Here is a 16,174-nt window from a genome sequence, read left to right as displayed (position 1 = left end):
AGTCACTCCTCCTCCCCCCTTTTCCTTCTGCTTTGCTCACCTCACAGGGCTGTTGTGGGTCTGACTTTGAGGGAAGGGCAAAGAAAAGTGTATCAAAAATGAGTGCTTGTAGAATCGTAGAGTTGGAAAGGACCTCCAAGGTCGTCTTTTTTGTAGAGAGCCAGTTTGGTGTAGTGGTGAAGTGCGCAGACTCTTATCTGGGAGAACTGGGTTTGATTCCCCACTCCTCCACTTGCACCTGCTGGGATGGGTCAGCCATAGCTCTGGCAGAGTTGTCCTTGAAAGGGCAGCTGCTGTGAGAGCCCCCTCAGCCCCACCCACCCACCTCACAGGGTGTCTGTCGTGGAGGAGGAGGGGAAAGGAGATTGTAGGCTACTCTGAGACTCTTGAAAGGGCAGCTTCTGGGAGAGCTCTCTCAGCCCCACCCGCCTCACAGGGTGTCTGTTGTGGGGGAGGAAGATAAAGGAGATTGTGAGCCGCTCTGAGATTCAGAGTGGAGGGCAGGGTATAAATCCAATGTCTTCGTCTTTGTTCTCGTCGTCTTCATCATCTGGTCCAACCCCCTTCAACAATGCAGGGAATTCACAAATACCTGCCCCTAAGTTCATGGGATCCACATTGCTGTCAGATGGCCATCTAGCCTCTGTTTAAAAAACTCCAAGGAAGGAGAGCCCACAACCTCCCAAGGAGGAAGCCTGTTCCACTGAGGAATCGCTCTAACGGTCAGGAAGTTCTACCTGATGTTGAGCCGGAAACTCTTTTGATTTAATTTCAACCCCTTGGTTCTGGTCCTACCTTCTGGGGCCACAGAAAACAATTCCACATCATCCTCTAAAGGAAAGCCTTTCAAGTCCTTGAAGATGGTGATCCTATCACCTCTCAGCCGCCTCCTCTCCAGGCTGAACATGCCCAGCTCCTTCAACCTTTCTTCATAGGACTTGGTCTTCAGACCCCACAGCATCTTCGTTGCCCTCCTCTGGACCCGTTGATGTCGCGTCTGCCTTCAAGAGGTCACCAGGCTATCTACCTTCTCGATACCATTCCCTCCCTCCATTGCGTCAGTTTTCCACCAGCCACCTGAACTTTTTTCTTTCTTTACGGCCTTTCCCTTGTCTGCTCCCAATATGATCAACCCATGATGCCAGTTCCCCTCCCTTCCTCTTTTCTTTCCTCACCTAGAATCATAGAATCATAGAGCTGGAGGGGACCTCCAGGGTCATCTAGTCCAACTCCCTGCACAATGCAGGAAACCCACAAACACCTCCCCCTAAATTCACAAGATCCACATTGCTGTCAGATGGCCATCTAACCTCTGTTGAAAAACCTCCAAGGAAGGAGAGCCCACCACCTCCCGAGGAAGCCTGTTCCACTGAGGAATCACTCTAACAGTCAGGAAGTTCTTCCTGTTGTTGAGTTAGAAACTCTTTTGATTTAATTTCAACCCGTTGGTTCTGGTCCTACCTTCTGGGGCCACAGAAAACAATTCCTCCCCATTCTCTCTAGGACAGCCCTTCAAGGACTTGAAGATGGAGATGCTATCACCTCTCAGCTGCCTCCTCTCCAGGCTAAACATCCCCAGCTCCTTCAACCTTTCCTCATAGGACTTGGTCCCCAGACCCCTCACCATCTTTGTTGCCCTCCTTTGAATCCGTTGATGTCATGTCTACCTTCAAGAGCTCACCAGGCTATCTACCTTCTCTCAAAACCATTCCCTCTCACCATTGCTTCAGTTTTCCACCAGCTACCTGTACTTTTTTTTCTTTCTTTATGTCTGTTCCTTTGTCTACTCCAATATGATCAACCCATGATTAGAGATGTAAAATTTCTGGAAATTTTGAAACTTGAAAAAAAAACCCAGGTTTTTTCCCTTTAAAAAAAAAACCCGGAAATGTTTGGAAAAATTGAAAAAGAAATGCTGCAGTAGCACTTCTTTTTCTTTTCCAGATTGAAAGTCATTCTGTTACTTTAGGAACATAAAATCTGACTATGGACAATTTTACTTGGCAGGAAATTATCACAACTAGCTTATTAAAAATATAGTGTATCCAAACAATTATTACGAACAGAATTTACTTTTAAAATAATATTTATTTGTAATTGTCACAAATGGAGCAACAATCTCCTGAACTGTTTACTAGTTTATGTGGAACAGACAAAAAACCCTCCATAAAACCATTTTTAAAAATCCGGAAGTAACCATTATTCATATTTTCTCTCCACGGTATTAAATAAAAATGAAAAACTCATTCTCCTAAAAAGAATTGAAGAGGGGGGAAGTGTGAGGAAGGGAGTGTAGGACTAAGTTTCAGCGAATGGGCATGACCTAGGACTTGCTTGTCCTCAGTGCACAGAAATTAGAATAATCTGATACCATACATTTTTTAGAAATGATTTGGAAAATATTTGAACACCTTGTCTTAAAATATTTTATTCGTCGTGTTAAAATAAAACGTCCCATAATCCATTTCTTTTCTTTTCTTTTTTTTCAATTTCTCAGAAAAAAACAAAAAAGGCTCCTAGGGAAAAAAGGGGGGAAAGGGGGGGTAGATGGTTTTTTCCCTTAATTTTTCCATTTTTTCCCCAGGCCTTCATATTTGCACCAACGATGCCAATTCCCCTCCCTTCCTGTTTTCTTTCCTCACCTGACAAATCATGACTACATCCTGCTTGCCCTAGTGAATGGGCATTTCCTAGCGTCCCTCTAGGCTTTTCCCAGGTAGATTGAAGAAACATGCCTGATTGTGTAAACAGGGGTGGAAGGGGGGGAGACAGATGGGGGGGACACAGCAGACCCATGCAGCGTATTGAGGGGCGCTGGCTGCAGTTGTAACTTCTTTCCCAGCGCCAGGGTGTGTTGGTGTTCCGATTGGAAGGCATCCATGTGTGAATTCTACACCTGTTCTTCACTGATGAGATTTTCAGACAATTCTAGGGAGATGCTAAACTTCTACCAACTTGTGTGTGTGTGTGTGTGTGTTTGACTCGTATTTTTATGGTTTAAATAAAATTGCTTTTCACCTGGGGCGAGTAAAATTTGACCTGATAGGGAGCCCCATGGCGCTGAGTGGTAACGGTGCCGTACTGCAGTGCTCACAACCTGAGGCGAAAGCTGGGTTCAGGAAACTCCAGGTTGACCCATCCTTCCAAGGTTGGTAAAATGAGTCCCCAGCTTGCTGGGGGGGAAAGTGTAGAGGACTGGGGAAGGCTATGGCAAACCACCTCGTAAAAAGTCTGCCATGAAAATGCCGAGATGCGACGTCCCCCTAGAGTCGGGAATGACTGGCGCACAGGGGGACTACCTTTACCTACCTTTTTGACTAGCTGATGGACAGATTGCACTTTCCACACTCTGGTTACTTGCTTTCTTGGGCGTAGGGAGTGTGGGGAGTCCATGGAGACTGCGTTGGAGACGCCTGATAATAAAATACTGGGATCTCAGGCATCCCCCAGTATTTTACCTGTACTGTTAACTGCTAACATTCCTTTTTTAACACAATAGGGTTGGCAAGCCCAATTGAAGACATATCTGGGGACTTTGGGGGGTGGAGCCAGGAGACATTGGGGGTGGAGCCAGGAGCAAGGGTGTGACAAGCATCATTGAACTCCAAAGGGAGTTCTGGCCATCACATTTAAAGGGGCCGCACACTTTTAAATGCCTTCCCTCCGCTGGAAATAATGAAGAATAGGAGCACCTTTTGGGGCTCATACAGTTGGACCCCTTGGTCCAATCCTTTTGAAACTGGGAGGGTGTTTGGAGGAGAGGCACTAGATGCTATGCTGCACATTTTGTGCCTCTACCTCAAAAAACAGCCCCCCCCCCGAACCCCAGATACCCATAGATCAATTCTCCGTTATATATAGGGGAGGGACGGTGGCTCAGTGGTAGAGCATCTGCTTGGTAAGCAGAAGGTCCCAGGTTCAATCCCTGGCTTCTCCAAAAAAGGGTCCAGGCAAAATGGTGTGAAAAACCTCAGCTTGAGACCCTGGAGAGCCGCTGCCAGTCTGAGAAGGCAATACTGACTTTGATGGACCAAGGGTCTGATTCAGTAGAAGGCAGCTTCATATGTTCATATGTTCCTATGGAAATCAGTTTCCATAGGGAATAGTGGAGAGTCTAGCAGTCGTTTCCCTTCCCCCTACCCACTTTCTGATGACCCTGAAGTGGGGGGAAGGCCTCCAAACAGGGGGGATCCCTTGCCCCATCTGGGGATTAGGCAAAACCGGAAACCACAGTGTACCGATTAGTAACAACTGAAGTACACCACTGCGTTACTTATATATTACAAATAATTGCTCCCCAGATATTTCTTATATCCTACTCGTGTATTCTTCACCAAAATTCATAAAGATGTCCATGAATACAGCACAACTCAAAATACAAACTAATTTCCAATGCCTGCAATGGTACCCAAGTCCACTGTCTGTATACTTTTGTTGACAGACGTGTGCAGTACCAATAAATGTGCTACTTCTTGTTTGGGTAGCAGGCCAAAATCCAACTGGTGTGGCATGTGCTACTTCTTGCTTAGGTAGCAGTCCGAAATCCAACAGGTGCAGCCTTATATTGTGGAACCCGTGCTTAAGGCAAAAGCTCACATGACATATTATGTCTCTTTAGTTTGCACAGACCATTCGTGCAAACTGAAGAGACATAATAAGTCACATGAGCTTTTGCCTTAAGCACGGGTTCCAGAATATAAAGCCGTACCTGTTGGATTTCGGACTGGTACCTAAGCAAGAAGTAGCACATTTTTTGGTACTGCACGCGTCTATCAAAGGAAGGACACAGACAGTGGACTTTGGTACCATTACAGCAACTGGAAATTAATTTGTATTTTGAGTTGCGCTGTATTCATGGACATTTGTACGGATTTTGGTGAAGAATACCTGAACAGGATATAAGAAATATCTGTAGAGCAATTATTTGCAATATATAAGTAACGCAGTGGTTTATTTCAGTTGTTAACCATCTGGGGATTGGCATCCCTATAACACAATGTTATATCATTGAACTAGAAGTTCCCGTCCAATGGCTCTCAGGGTTTGTTTGTTTTTAATAACGGTTATTTAATTGGCATTTATCTGACCCTAATGGAATGAATTGTAGGCTATTTCTCAATTCTTAAAACTTAGCATATTACGTGCTGTTTTTGTAAATTGCTTGTTATATGCATCCAGTGGTCTAAATTGGATTCTTGTATGTTAGAGTTATAGTTGTATTATTTATTTTCCCTATGCTGCCTTTGTATTGGATTAAATTTAATAAAATAAAATAAAAAATTTAAAAATTTATCCGACCCTGATGCTAGACTTTATGAAGCCCTTTTTCCAAGTGCAGGGGTGCCGGAGAGAGCAGGAAACCTAACACACACCCACACACCCCCAAGTCCTGAATCGACTCCTCAAATTGGCCTGTTTTTGCAGAAATCAAGATGGCTGTTTCTGAAGAGAGAGAGAGAGAGAGAAAAATTGTCGGTTGCTTACCCAACAGAACTTTCCGGAAAGATGTCATTCCACACCCCCCATCTCCCCCCCCCCCCCAGTTTAGGCCTGATCAGCTTTCGTGACGAAACCAGTCAGTTCTCTTTTTGTGAGAAGCTGCTTTGCAGGGAGAAGGTGTGGGGGTAGAGTTCAAGAGGGGGTGGGGAGAAGAGGGCGGCCATGCAGCAAATTTAGCTCCTAAACCGCTTTTAAAAAATTAGGTCAGTTAAAAGATTTTGCCCGGCGACCCTGTGACCTCCTGTTTACTTAACGCTAAGCCGCTGGAGTAAAACCGGGGAAATGTGGGCGGAGGGGCATCTTTCTGTCACGGCATGGCTGCGCGTGGCTGACAGTCTGTTTCCTGTGGCTAAGAGAAAGCCCCGTCGCCCGTCCAAGTCTCGTTTTCCAGATCCGTGATGGCAGTTGGGGCAGATTTTATTTACTGGGAGACAAACACACCCCACACCACTGCCAGCTTGCATGTGAGCATGTGCTGAGTCTGTGGCAATCCCCAGTCTTCAGCTGCAACGAATTCTGGGTTCGACCCCCGGCATTCTCACGTTCCCTCTAAGCTGTGGAGTCTTGTGAGCAGAAATTCTACTTTGTGAGCTGCTGGCGTTCAAGCGGTGAGCTGCCAGCGTTAAAATTGTGTGCTGCTGCATAAATTAGTGTGCTTTGGGGACATTTTTTGGGAGCCGAGACAAAAACGTGTGAGCCGGAGGCTAAAAAAGCTGTGAGCTGGCTCACACTGACTCAGCTTAGAGGGAACACTGATCGTCAGTCAAAGGTCCTGAGGTAAAAAGCTGCTCTCCTACGGCCCTGAAGAGTACAGTTGCCAGCTCTGGGTGGGGAGAGACCTAGAGATTTAGGTGTAGAGAGAGAAGGGACCTTGGCAGGGTACAATGCCATAGGCTCCACCCTCTGAAGCAGCCATTTTCTTTCCACCTCTCTCTTCCTCCCACATCTATTTTCCTTCCTGTCCTGTGGCTCTCAAACATCTACTGTGGCTTTTATGTGGCTCTTACATTAAGCAAGCTTGGCCACCCCTGGCATAGAAGTTGCTGAGCGGTCTGCACAAACTGAGCAAAAAATCCTACAGCCACACACTTCTGTTTTTAGCCAGAGTACTGCTTGGCATGCCAAATCTGATCCTCAGCATCTCCAGGTACGGGATTTTGGTTAAGGGAAAGGTCTTTCTCCACCTGAGACTCCAGAGAGCTGTCAGCAGGTGGAATAGTAGCAAGGACATAAAGAGCTGCACCAGCTCCAGGAGATAAAAAAATAACGCCAAGGCCATGGTGTGGAATCAGGCAAAAATATGCTTTATTACTGAATTTAATTTCCAAAAATCCCCTATGCATTTCACCAACAGACTTTGTCGGGGGAATCTGGAATGTATAATAACAATGCTGAATTACCATAAGTATAGTTAAAATTATATAAATAGATATGGTATTAAAAGTTAAAATCCAGGTCCTGAAACAGGTTTGTAACATTCATTTAGGCACAGTAAAAGAAAAGAAAGAAAAAGATTTCTTTAATTTTGAGCCAAAACCTGTCGGGTGCTGGATAGCCTTATCTTATCTCTGCTCTTTACAAGGACAGAATAAACTGTAGCTGTTTTGTATGTGACTGGTACTTTAGGACCTGGGTTTTAATTTGTAATACCATATCTGATGTATATAATTTTAACCACGGCTTTTTTTATTTTTAAAGCTGGAATTCCTTTGCATATTAGGCCACACACCCCTGATGTAACCAGTCCTCCAAGAGGTTATAGGGCTCTTCTTACAGAGCCTAATACGCAAAGGAGTTCCTGTTACAAAAAAAGCCCTGATTTTAACTATACTTACGTAAATTCAGCATTGTTATCAATGTTCCCTCTAAGCTGTGGAGTCTTGTGAGCAGAAATTCTGCTTTGTGATCTACTGGCATTAGAGTCTCAGAGCGGTCACAATCTCCTTTACCTTCCCCCCCCCCCCCCCCAGTAGACACTCTGTAAGGTAGGTGAGGCTGAGAGAGCTCTTACAAGCAACTGCCCTTTCAAGGACAACTCCTACAAGAGCTATGGCTGACCCAAGGCCATTCCAGCAGGTGCAAGTGAACAAGTGGGGAATCAAACCCGGTTCTCCCAGATAAGAGTCCACGCACTTAACCACTATGCCAAACTGGCTCTCTGAGTTTGCTTTGAGGCCATTTTTCCTGAGCTGAGATAAAAATGTGTGAGCTGGAGGCTAAAAACCTGTGAGCTAGCTCACGCTAACTCAGCTTAGAGGGAACATGGGTTGTTGTGTATTACGGATTCCCCTGAGGAACCTGTTGGTGAAATGCTTAGGGAATTTTGGGAAATTTATCTGAGTTAAAAAGCCAAGTGGAGGACAGACAACACAGAGTAAGACGGGCTGTCGGGGTCCGATCCAGTGTTAAAACTGCCCTTGATGCTAGGTGAGGCATGACTCATAAGTAGAGATGTCAAGGCCTGGAAAAAAAACTGGAAAAATTTGGAAAAAAGGGTTTTTCCCATATTTTTCATGAAGCCCTTTTTGTTTGTTTTTTCCCCGAAAAATGGGAAAAATTGAAGAAAAGAAAAAAAATTGATTATGGAACATTTTATTTTAACATGATGAATAAAATATTTTAAGACAAGGTGTTCAAATGTTTTCCAGATCATTTCTAAAAAATATGTATGGTATCGAATTATTCTAATTTCTGTGCACTGAGCACAAGCAAGACTTAGGTCATGCCCATTCATTGGAACTTAGTCCTACACTCCCGTCTAGACACTTCCCCGCTCTTCAATTCTTTTTAGGAGAATGAGTTTTTTTATTTTTATTTAATACAGTGGAGAGGAAATATGAATAATTATTACTTCTGGATTTTTAAAAATTGTTTTGTGGAGGTTTTTTTTTTTGTCTGTTCCACATAAACTAATAAACAGTTCAGGAGATTGTTCCATTTGTTACAATTACAAATAAATATTATTTAAAAAGTAAATTCTGTTTGTCATAATTGTTTGGATGCATTATATTTTTAATAAGCTAGTTGTGATAATCTCATGCCAAGTAAAATTGTCCATAGTCGTATTTTATGTTCCTAAAGTAACAGAATGACTTTCAATCTGGGAAAGAAAAAAGAAGTGCTAATGTAGCATTTTTTCCCCAATTTTTCCGAAAATTTCCATTCCCCCCCCCCCCCCAAAAAACCTTGGGTTTTTTTCCAAGCTTCAAAATTTCTGGAAATTTACATCTCTACTCATGAGCCATAAACATGCCCTCTATGCAGAAGTGTCTAGGATCCATCTCAAGTTAAAAAGTTCCATGGGGTGGGGAAGACCCCCCTTCTGCACTGGAGACCCTCATGAGCGGCTGCTAGTCAGAAACTGACGCGATATAAGGCAGATCTGTGCATTTGTCCAGCTTGGCTGGAAGCAGCCGCTAAGGAAGCTACGTGGGGAGAACGGAAGTTCTCCCTATGTCTGCAAGTCAAGTCTTCACACTTGACTTGAGGTGGTTGTCATATCCTGAGTACCGCTTCGACTTTCGGTCCTGCCTGCATGGAAAGAGGAGAATTTGGGCTGGAGCAGGTAACGAGAGGCAGGCGCTCGAAACGATCAAGCAAGCGGAGGTGGAAAGACCTGGGCTTGTTTTGTGCAGTTTTGAGATACGGTTGCAGAAGTTCTGAGGTTGCCAACATCCAGGTGGTGCCTGCAGATCTCCTGCTATTACAGCTCCTCTCCAGGTGACGGAGATTAAAAAATGGCCGCTTCAGAAGGTGGAGTCTAGGGCAGTGTACCCTGCTGAAGCCCCTCCCCTCCCCAAACCCCGCCCTCCCCCAAATCTTTAGGTATTACCTCACCCAGAGCTGGGAAACGCTATTGCAGACTTACTTGATTTCATGGGATTGAAACCCAGTCCATGGGTTTGTTTCAGTGTTGGTAAAAAAGAACATTACTGTGGTTTGACTGAACGACTGTCACATGATTGATACAAGTGGTCTGGTGTGTTGGGGAGGGGGGGAAATTGCAAGATCAAATCGGTGAGAGCTCTTTGCTAGCCAATTGGGGTGGCAGCTGTGGTACAGAGTTGGAACTTGTGTTCCCCAAACAGGAAGCAAAGGACGTGGCTCGTTTCAGAACGATTCTGGGTAGGCAACCGTATGCGAAGAAGAAAAATTGTGGCTTGTGTTTGTTTTGATGAAGAAAAATTGCCAAGTCAGGGAGAGAGCGACTCATCTTGTAGAGGGTTTTCTCGCAAAGGTAGCTTCCGAGCAGCACTTCCTGGAGTGAAATCAAGGCCAAAAATATGTGAACATCCCCTGTATTGTGGCAATAAGCTCAAATTGTGACCAAAAAGGTTGAGGGGACACTGCTCTACTCTAGGGTGATCTTGGACTGGATGGCCTGAATGGCCCCTTCCAACTCTATGATTCGATGATTTGATGAATATGAAGCATGGCCAACGCCATGCTGGGAATTATTAGGAAGGGAATTGAAAACAGATCAGCCAGTATCATAATGCCCCTGTATAAATCGATGGTGCGGTCTCATTTGGAATACTGTGTGCAATTCTGGTCACCGCATCTCAAAAAGGATATTATAGCATTGGAAAAAGCCCAGAAAAGGGCAACTAGAATGATTCAAGGGTTGGAACACTTTCCCTATGAAGAAAGGTTAAAACGCTTGAGGCTCTTTAGCTTGGAGAAACGTCGACTGCGGGGTGACATGATAGAGGTTTACAAGATTATGCATGGGATGGAGAAAGCAGAGAAAGAAGTATTTTTCTCCCTTTCTCACAATACAAGAACTCGTGGGCATTCGATGAAATTGCTGAGCAGTCAGGTTAAAACGGATAAAAAGAAGTACTTCTTCACCCAAAGGGTGATTAACATGTGGAATTCACTGCCACAGGAGCTGGTGGCGGCTACAAGCATAGCCAGCTTTAAGAGGGTATTGGATAAAAATATGGAACAGAGGTCCATCAGTGGCTATTAGCCACAGTGTATGTATATATATGTGTGTGTGTGTGTGTCTATGTATGTATATGTGTGTGTGTGTACACACACACATATATTGGCCACTGTGTGACAGAGTGTTGGACTGGATGGGCCATTGGCCTGATCCAACATGGCTTCTCTTATGTTCTTATGTGACACAGAGTGTTGGACTGGATGGGCCATTGGCCTGATCCAACAGGGCTTCTCTTATGTTCTTGGGAAGCTGTGACCCAAGTCCTGGGGAGGCGTTCCATTTGGTTCCTGACAACCTTGCAGTGCGGGGCGCTCACAAATTCTTTTCTCTTTTTTTTTTGTTTCCCTCCTCCAACTCTTAGGGAAAGGTACCGAGAGAAGCTCCTACACGTTTGGGAGAGACGCAGGCATGCCGGCCCTCAATCAGGTGAGAGGAGGGGCATGGTGGTCAGGGCTGGGAGGCCTTTGGGGGCTGGGGGCTGTCTGCCTCTTGTCGCTTTGGTTGTGGCGCTAAGACGTTTGGACATGGCGGGGGGGGGCACACAACGCGATATGTAAAGGAGCTCAGGGGACGGGCCACGGCTCAGTGGCGGAGCCTCCAGTTCACGGGCAGAAGGTCCCAAGTTCAGTTCCCGCCATCTCCAATTAAAATAGGGTTGCTAGTCCCCAGGTGGTAAATGTACGGCTACGTAGGAAACCACCACAGATGGACTGAACAACACAAATTGCTGGTGAAAACGTCTTAGAGACCACTTAAATCCTTTGCACGCCCAATTCTCTTATATACATAAAAAGGTCAAGGTAGTCCCCTGCGCAAGGACCACTTATTACCGACTCTGGGGTGACGTCGCATCACAACGTTTTCATATATACATAGAACACATCAAAAGAGTATATTGTGCTTCTCATATATTACATACATCCTTCATAGATCCCAGTAGGCAGCTGTTTTGGTCTGAAGCAATAGAACAAAGCAGTAGACAAATTCACCTTTAAGACCAACTAAGTTTTATTCAGAAAGTAGAAGAAGAAGACGACTGTAGATTTGTACCCCGCCCTTCTCTCTGAATCAGAGACTCAGAGCGGCTTACAATCTCCTATGTCTTCTCCTCCCCCCCCCCCCCCACAACAGGCACCCTGTGAGGTGGGTGGGGCTGAGAGGGCTCTCACAGCAGTTGCCCTTCCAAGGACAACTCCTGCGATGGCTATGGCTAACCCAAGGCCATTCCAGCAGGTGCAGGTGGAGGCGTGGGGAATCAAACCCCGTTCTCCCAGATAAGAGTCCACACACTTAAGCACTACACCAAACTGGCTCTCCAGTTTGTAAGCTTAAGAGCATACGAAAGCTTACATTCTGAACTTAGTTGGTCTTAAAGGTGCACTTGTCTACTGCTTCGTTCTATACATCATTCATATCGTTGCATTTAGAACATGAACCCTTCCCAAAGTTCTTAAAGTTACCGTCCCATGCACTTGCACTCAGCCGTCACGCCACGATTTACACATCCAGCACAAAATCCGGTCGCCGACTTTTCTTCTCTAATGGGTGATATTGCCAGGTAGCACTTTTGTAGACTGTGAAGTAGCTGTATTTCTTTCACAAAATAGGTGGCAACATGAATCCTAGGTGGACGGCACGTTGTTGTAATTCTTCTTTTCGTCCGCAGCTAAGATCTATGAATATAATAGAATTTGGTTTGCAAAAGATTGAAGTGATCTCAAGACTTTTTTCACCAGCAATTTGTGTTGTTCAGTCCATCTGCAGTGGCTGCCTGTGTGTGTGGACAACCCCCAGGTGGGACAGGGGATCCCCAGTTTGGAGGCCCTCCCCCCAATTCAGGGTCATCAGAAAGTGGGGAGAAGGGAGGAAATGTCTACTGGGCACTCCATTATTCCCTATGGAGACTGATTCCCATAGGGTATTATGGATAATTAATCTGTGGGTATCTGAGGCTCTGTGGGGCTGTTTTTTTAGGTAGAGACACCAGACTTTCAGCATGGCATTCAATGCATCTCCTTAAAATACCACCCAAGTTTTAAAAAGATTGGACTTGGGGGGGTCCAATTCTATGAGCCGCCAAAGAAGGTGCCCCTGTCCTTCATTATTCCAAATGGAGGGAATGCATTTAAAAGAAGCATGGTCCCTTTAAATGTGAGGACCAGAACTCCCTTTGGAGTTCATTCGTGCTTGCCACACCCTTGCTCCTGGCTCCCCCCCTCCCCAAAGACCCCAGATATTTCTTGAGTTGGACTTGGCAACCCTAAATTAAAAGGACCAGGCAGTAGATTTCAAAACAGAGGTCCTTCCCCTCCAGTTTGGTGTAGTGGTAAAGTGTGTGGACTCTTATCTGGGAGAACCGGGCTTGATTCCCCACTCCTCCACTTGCAGCTGCTGGAATGGCCTTGGCTCAGCCATAGCTCTGGCAGAGGTTGTCCTTGAAAGGGCGGCTGCTGTGAGAGCCCTCTCCAGCCCCACCCACCTCACAGGGTGACTGTTGTGGGGAGAGAAAGAGAAAGGAGATTGTAGGCCGCTCTGAGACTCTGTCCTTGAAGGGGCAGCTTCTGTGAAAGCTCTCTCAGCCCCACCCCCCTCACAGGGTGTCTGTTGTGGGGAGAGAAAGAGAAAGAAGATTGTAGGCCACTCTGAGACTCTGTCCTTGAAGGGGCAGCTTCTGTGAAAGCTCTCTCAGCCCCAACCCCCTCACAGGGTATCTGTTGTAGGGGAAGAAGATAAAGGAGATTGTAAACTGCTCTGAATCTCTGATTCAGAGAGAAGGGCAGGGTATAAATCTGCATTTCTTCTTCTTCTTCTTCTTCTTCTTCTTCTTCTTCTTCTTCTTCTTCTTCTTCTTCTTCTTCTTCTTCTTCTTCTTCTTCTTCTTCTTCTTCTTCTTCTTCTTCTTCTTCTTCCCTCTCAGCTGAGCAGTCTTCTGCAGACAGGACCTTTCCTATTCTCTTTTTTTTCATCCAAAAAAGAAAAATAACAAAACCACTTTATAGAGGAGGGGGGGAGAGGAAAGAGTGATCGGAGGTTGTTTAAAAATCTAGACCAGCCCCGGTGTGATTGGCAGCCCCCTGGCCTTCCCTTAAACGCAGGATGTTTTCTTTTTGGGTTCCGAAACAGCTGTGCGGGGCCAGCTCTCAGTGCCAGAGTGGGTTTAATTTTAAAAGGGAAACCTGCCAACCAGCCCCGGTGCTTTAATATTGGGATAGGTTTGCCAGGGGAAGGGAACTACTTATCCCAGTTGCTGACTGAGAAATGTAAGGAAGAAGAAAGAAAATATTGGGTGAAACTATATGCTTGGCTAGACGGTCAAGACTCTTAAGATTCTTTGGTGTGAACTTATATCTCCTTTCTCCTGTCTTCTTTATTATAATATCATTTTTATTGGAAATATAAGCTTAAATAGACATTTGAACAAGAAGACTTGCAATCCCTAAAACATAGTATTTAGATGTTGATGATTTAATGTAAAGAGATATAATAACATGTGACAATATCTGTATTTTAAGAAAGCATACTACATGCAGATTAGATTATGATAACACTGTTATCTGTAACTACAGTTTTCTAGTTCCCCCTTACCCATTCACTTTAAGTAGAAGAAGAAGACGACGACATTGGATTTATATTCCGCCCTCCACTCAAGAGTCTCAGAGCGGCTCACAATCTCCTTTATCTCCCTCCCCCACAACGGACACCCTGTGAGGCAGGTGGGGCTGAGAGAGCTCTCCAAGAAGTTGCCCTTTCAAGGATAGAGTCTCAGAGCAGCCTACAATCTCCTTTCCCTTCCTTTCCCACAACAGACACCCTGTGAGGTAGGTGGGGCTGAGAGGGCTCTCCCAGCAGCTGTCCTTTCAAGGACAGAGTCTCAGAGCGGCCTACTATCTCCTTTCCCTTCCGTCTCCACAACAGATACCCTGTGAGGTGGGTGGGGCTGAGAGAGCTCTCCCAGAAGCTGCCCTTTCAAGGACAGAGTCTCAGAGCGGCCTACTATCTCCTTTCCCTTCCGTCTCCACAACAGACACCCTGTGAGGTGGGTGGGGCTGAGAGGACTCTCACAGAAGCTGCCCTTTAAAGGACAACCTCTGCCAGAGCTATGGCTGCCCCAAGGCCACTCCAGCAGCTGCCAGTGGAGGAGTGGGGAATCAAACCTGGTTCTCCCAGATAAGAGTCCGCACACTTCACCACTACGCCAAACTGGCTTTCTCTAGAAAACCAATAAAACGTTCAGATCGCCAGGAGGAGGGAAGAGGCCCGGTTAGGGAAAGGATTGAAAGCTGGAAATGGGGGGTGGGGGGAGCCATAAGAGGTCAGGAACTTGGGCGATCTGGAATGGGGTTGGTCAGCAGCATTACGTCTAAGTTGTGGGGTCTTGTGACTTCATGAGCTACTGGCATTAAAGCTGTGAGTGACCTCATCAGGGGTGGAATTCTAGCAGGAGCTCCTTTGCATATTAGGCCACACACCCCTGATGTAGCCAGTGCTCCAAGAGCTTACAAGGCTCTTTTTGTAAGCACTTGGAGAATTGGCTACATCAGAGGGGTGGGGCCTAATATGCAAAGGAGCTCCTGCTAGAATTCCATCCCTGGACTACATCGATTGGTGTTCTCTGGGGCCTATTTTTCCTGAGCTATGACAAAAATGTGTGAGCCGGAGGCTAACAAATGGTGAGCAAGCTCACACCAACTCAGCTTAGAGGGAACGCTAATCGTCAGTACTGCAGGGTGCAAAGTCATTGCAAGAAGAGCCAGACTTTGGATGTAAGAATTTGCTTTGCAAAGTATGCCCTGGATTTTGTCAACCACAGCCAGCTCTGGCGCTGGAATTCTGCACCTTTGTGTCTTTTTTGAGGTTTTCTTCGAACCAAGTTTCTGGTCTTTGTGATTGTTGGATGACCTCTTGGAAACTGCACCTCTTGGAGAACCAGTTAGTGTCATGCTTAAGAGCAGTGGACTAATCTAGGAGAGCCAGGTTTGATTCCCCACTCTTCCAATTGCAGCTGCTGGGTGACCTTGGGTCAGCTGCTGTTCTTTCAAGAGCAGTTCTCGAAAGAGCTCTCTCAGCCCCACCCACCTCACAAAGGTGCCTGTTGTGGGGGAGGAAGGGAAAGAAGATTATAGGCCGCTCTGAGCCTCTGTCCTTGAAAGGGCAACTTCTGGGAGAGCTCTCTTAGCCCTACCCGCTTCACAGGTTGTGGGGGAGGGAAGGGAACAGAGATGGTAGGCCGCTCTGAGACTCTGTCCTTGAAAGGGCAGCTTCTGGGAAAGCCATCTCAGCCCCACCCACCTCACAGGGTGTCTGTTGTGGGGGAGGAAGGGAAAGAAGATTATAGGCCGCTCTGAGCCTCTGTCCTTGAAAGGGCAACTTCTGGGAGAGCTCTCTTAGCCCTACCCGCTTCACAGGTTGTGGGGGAGGGAAGGGAACAGAGATGGTAGGCCGCTCTGAGACTCTGTCCTTGAAAGGGCAGCCTCTGGGAAAGCCATCTCAGCCCCATCCACCTCACAGGGTGTCTGTTGTGGGGGAGGAAGGGAAAGGAGATTGTAGGCTGCTCTGAGTCTCCGTCCTTGAAAGGGCAGCTTCTGGGAGAGCTCTCTCAGCCCCACCCACCTCACATGGTGTCTGTTGTGGGGGAGGACGGGAAAGGAGATTGTAGGCCGCTCTGAGACTCTGTCCTTGAAAGGGCAGCTTCTGGGAGAGTTCTCTAAGCCCCACCCGCCTCACAGG

General features: G+C 46.2%; 1 protein-coding gene and 1 non-coding gene across 8 annotated transcripts in view; both read left to right on the top strand.

Moving 5' to 3' along the window:
- The window catches only part of TCF3 (transcription factor 3), a 181,177-nt gene that overhangs the window by 91,081 nt on the left and 73,922 nt on the right, over positions 1 to 16,174 (top strand). For all 7 annotated transcript variants that reach the window (XM_060232788.1, XM_060232787.1, XM_060232782.1 and 4 more), the window contains exon 5: positions 10,809 to 10,873. In XM_060232788.1, the coding sequence (XP_060088771.1) occupies positions 10,809 to 10,873 (65 nt within the window). The remainder of the gene's footprint in view (positions 1 to 10,808; positions 10,874 to 16,174) is intronic.
- On the top strand, positions 3,863 to 3,937 carry TRNAT-GGU (transfer RNA threonine (anticodon GGU)). Its single transcript has one exon. It is a non-coding gene; the product is annotated as a tRNA-Thr (tRNA).

Source organism: Heteronotia binoei, chromosome 2 (assembly GCF_032191835.1).
Source record: "Heteronotia binoei isolate CCM8104 ecotype False Entrance Well chromosome 2, APGP_CSIRO_Hbin_v1, whole genome shotgun sequence".
Taxonomy (NCBI): Eukaryota; Metazoa; Chordata; class Lepidosauria; order Squamata; family Gekkonidae; genus Heteronotia; species Heteronotia binoei.
This window is presented reverse-complemented; position numbering and strand designations above follow the sequence as displayed.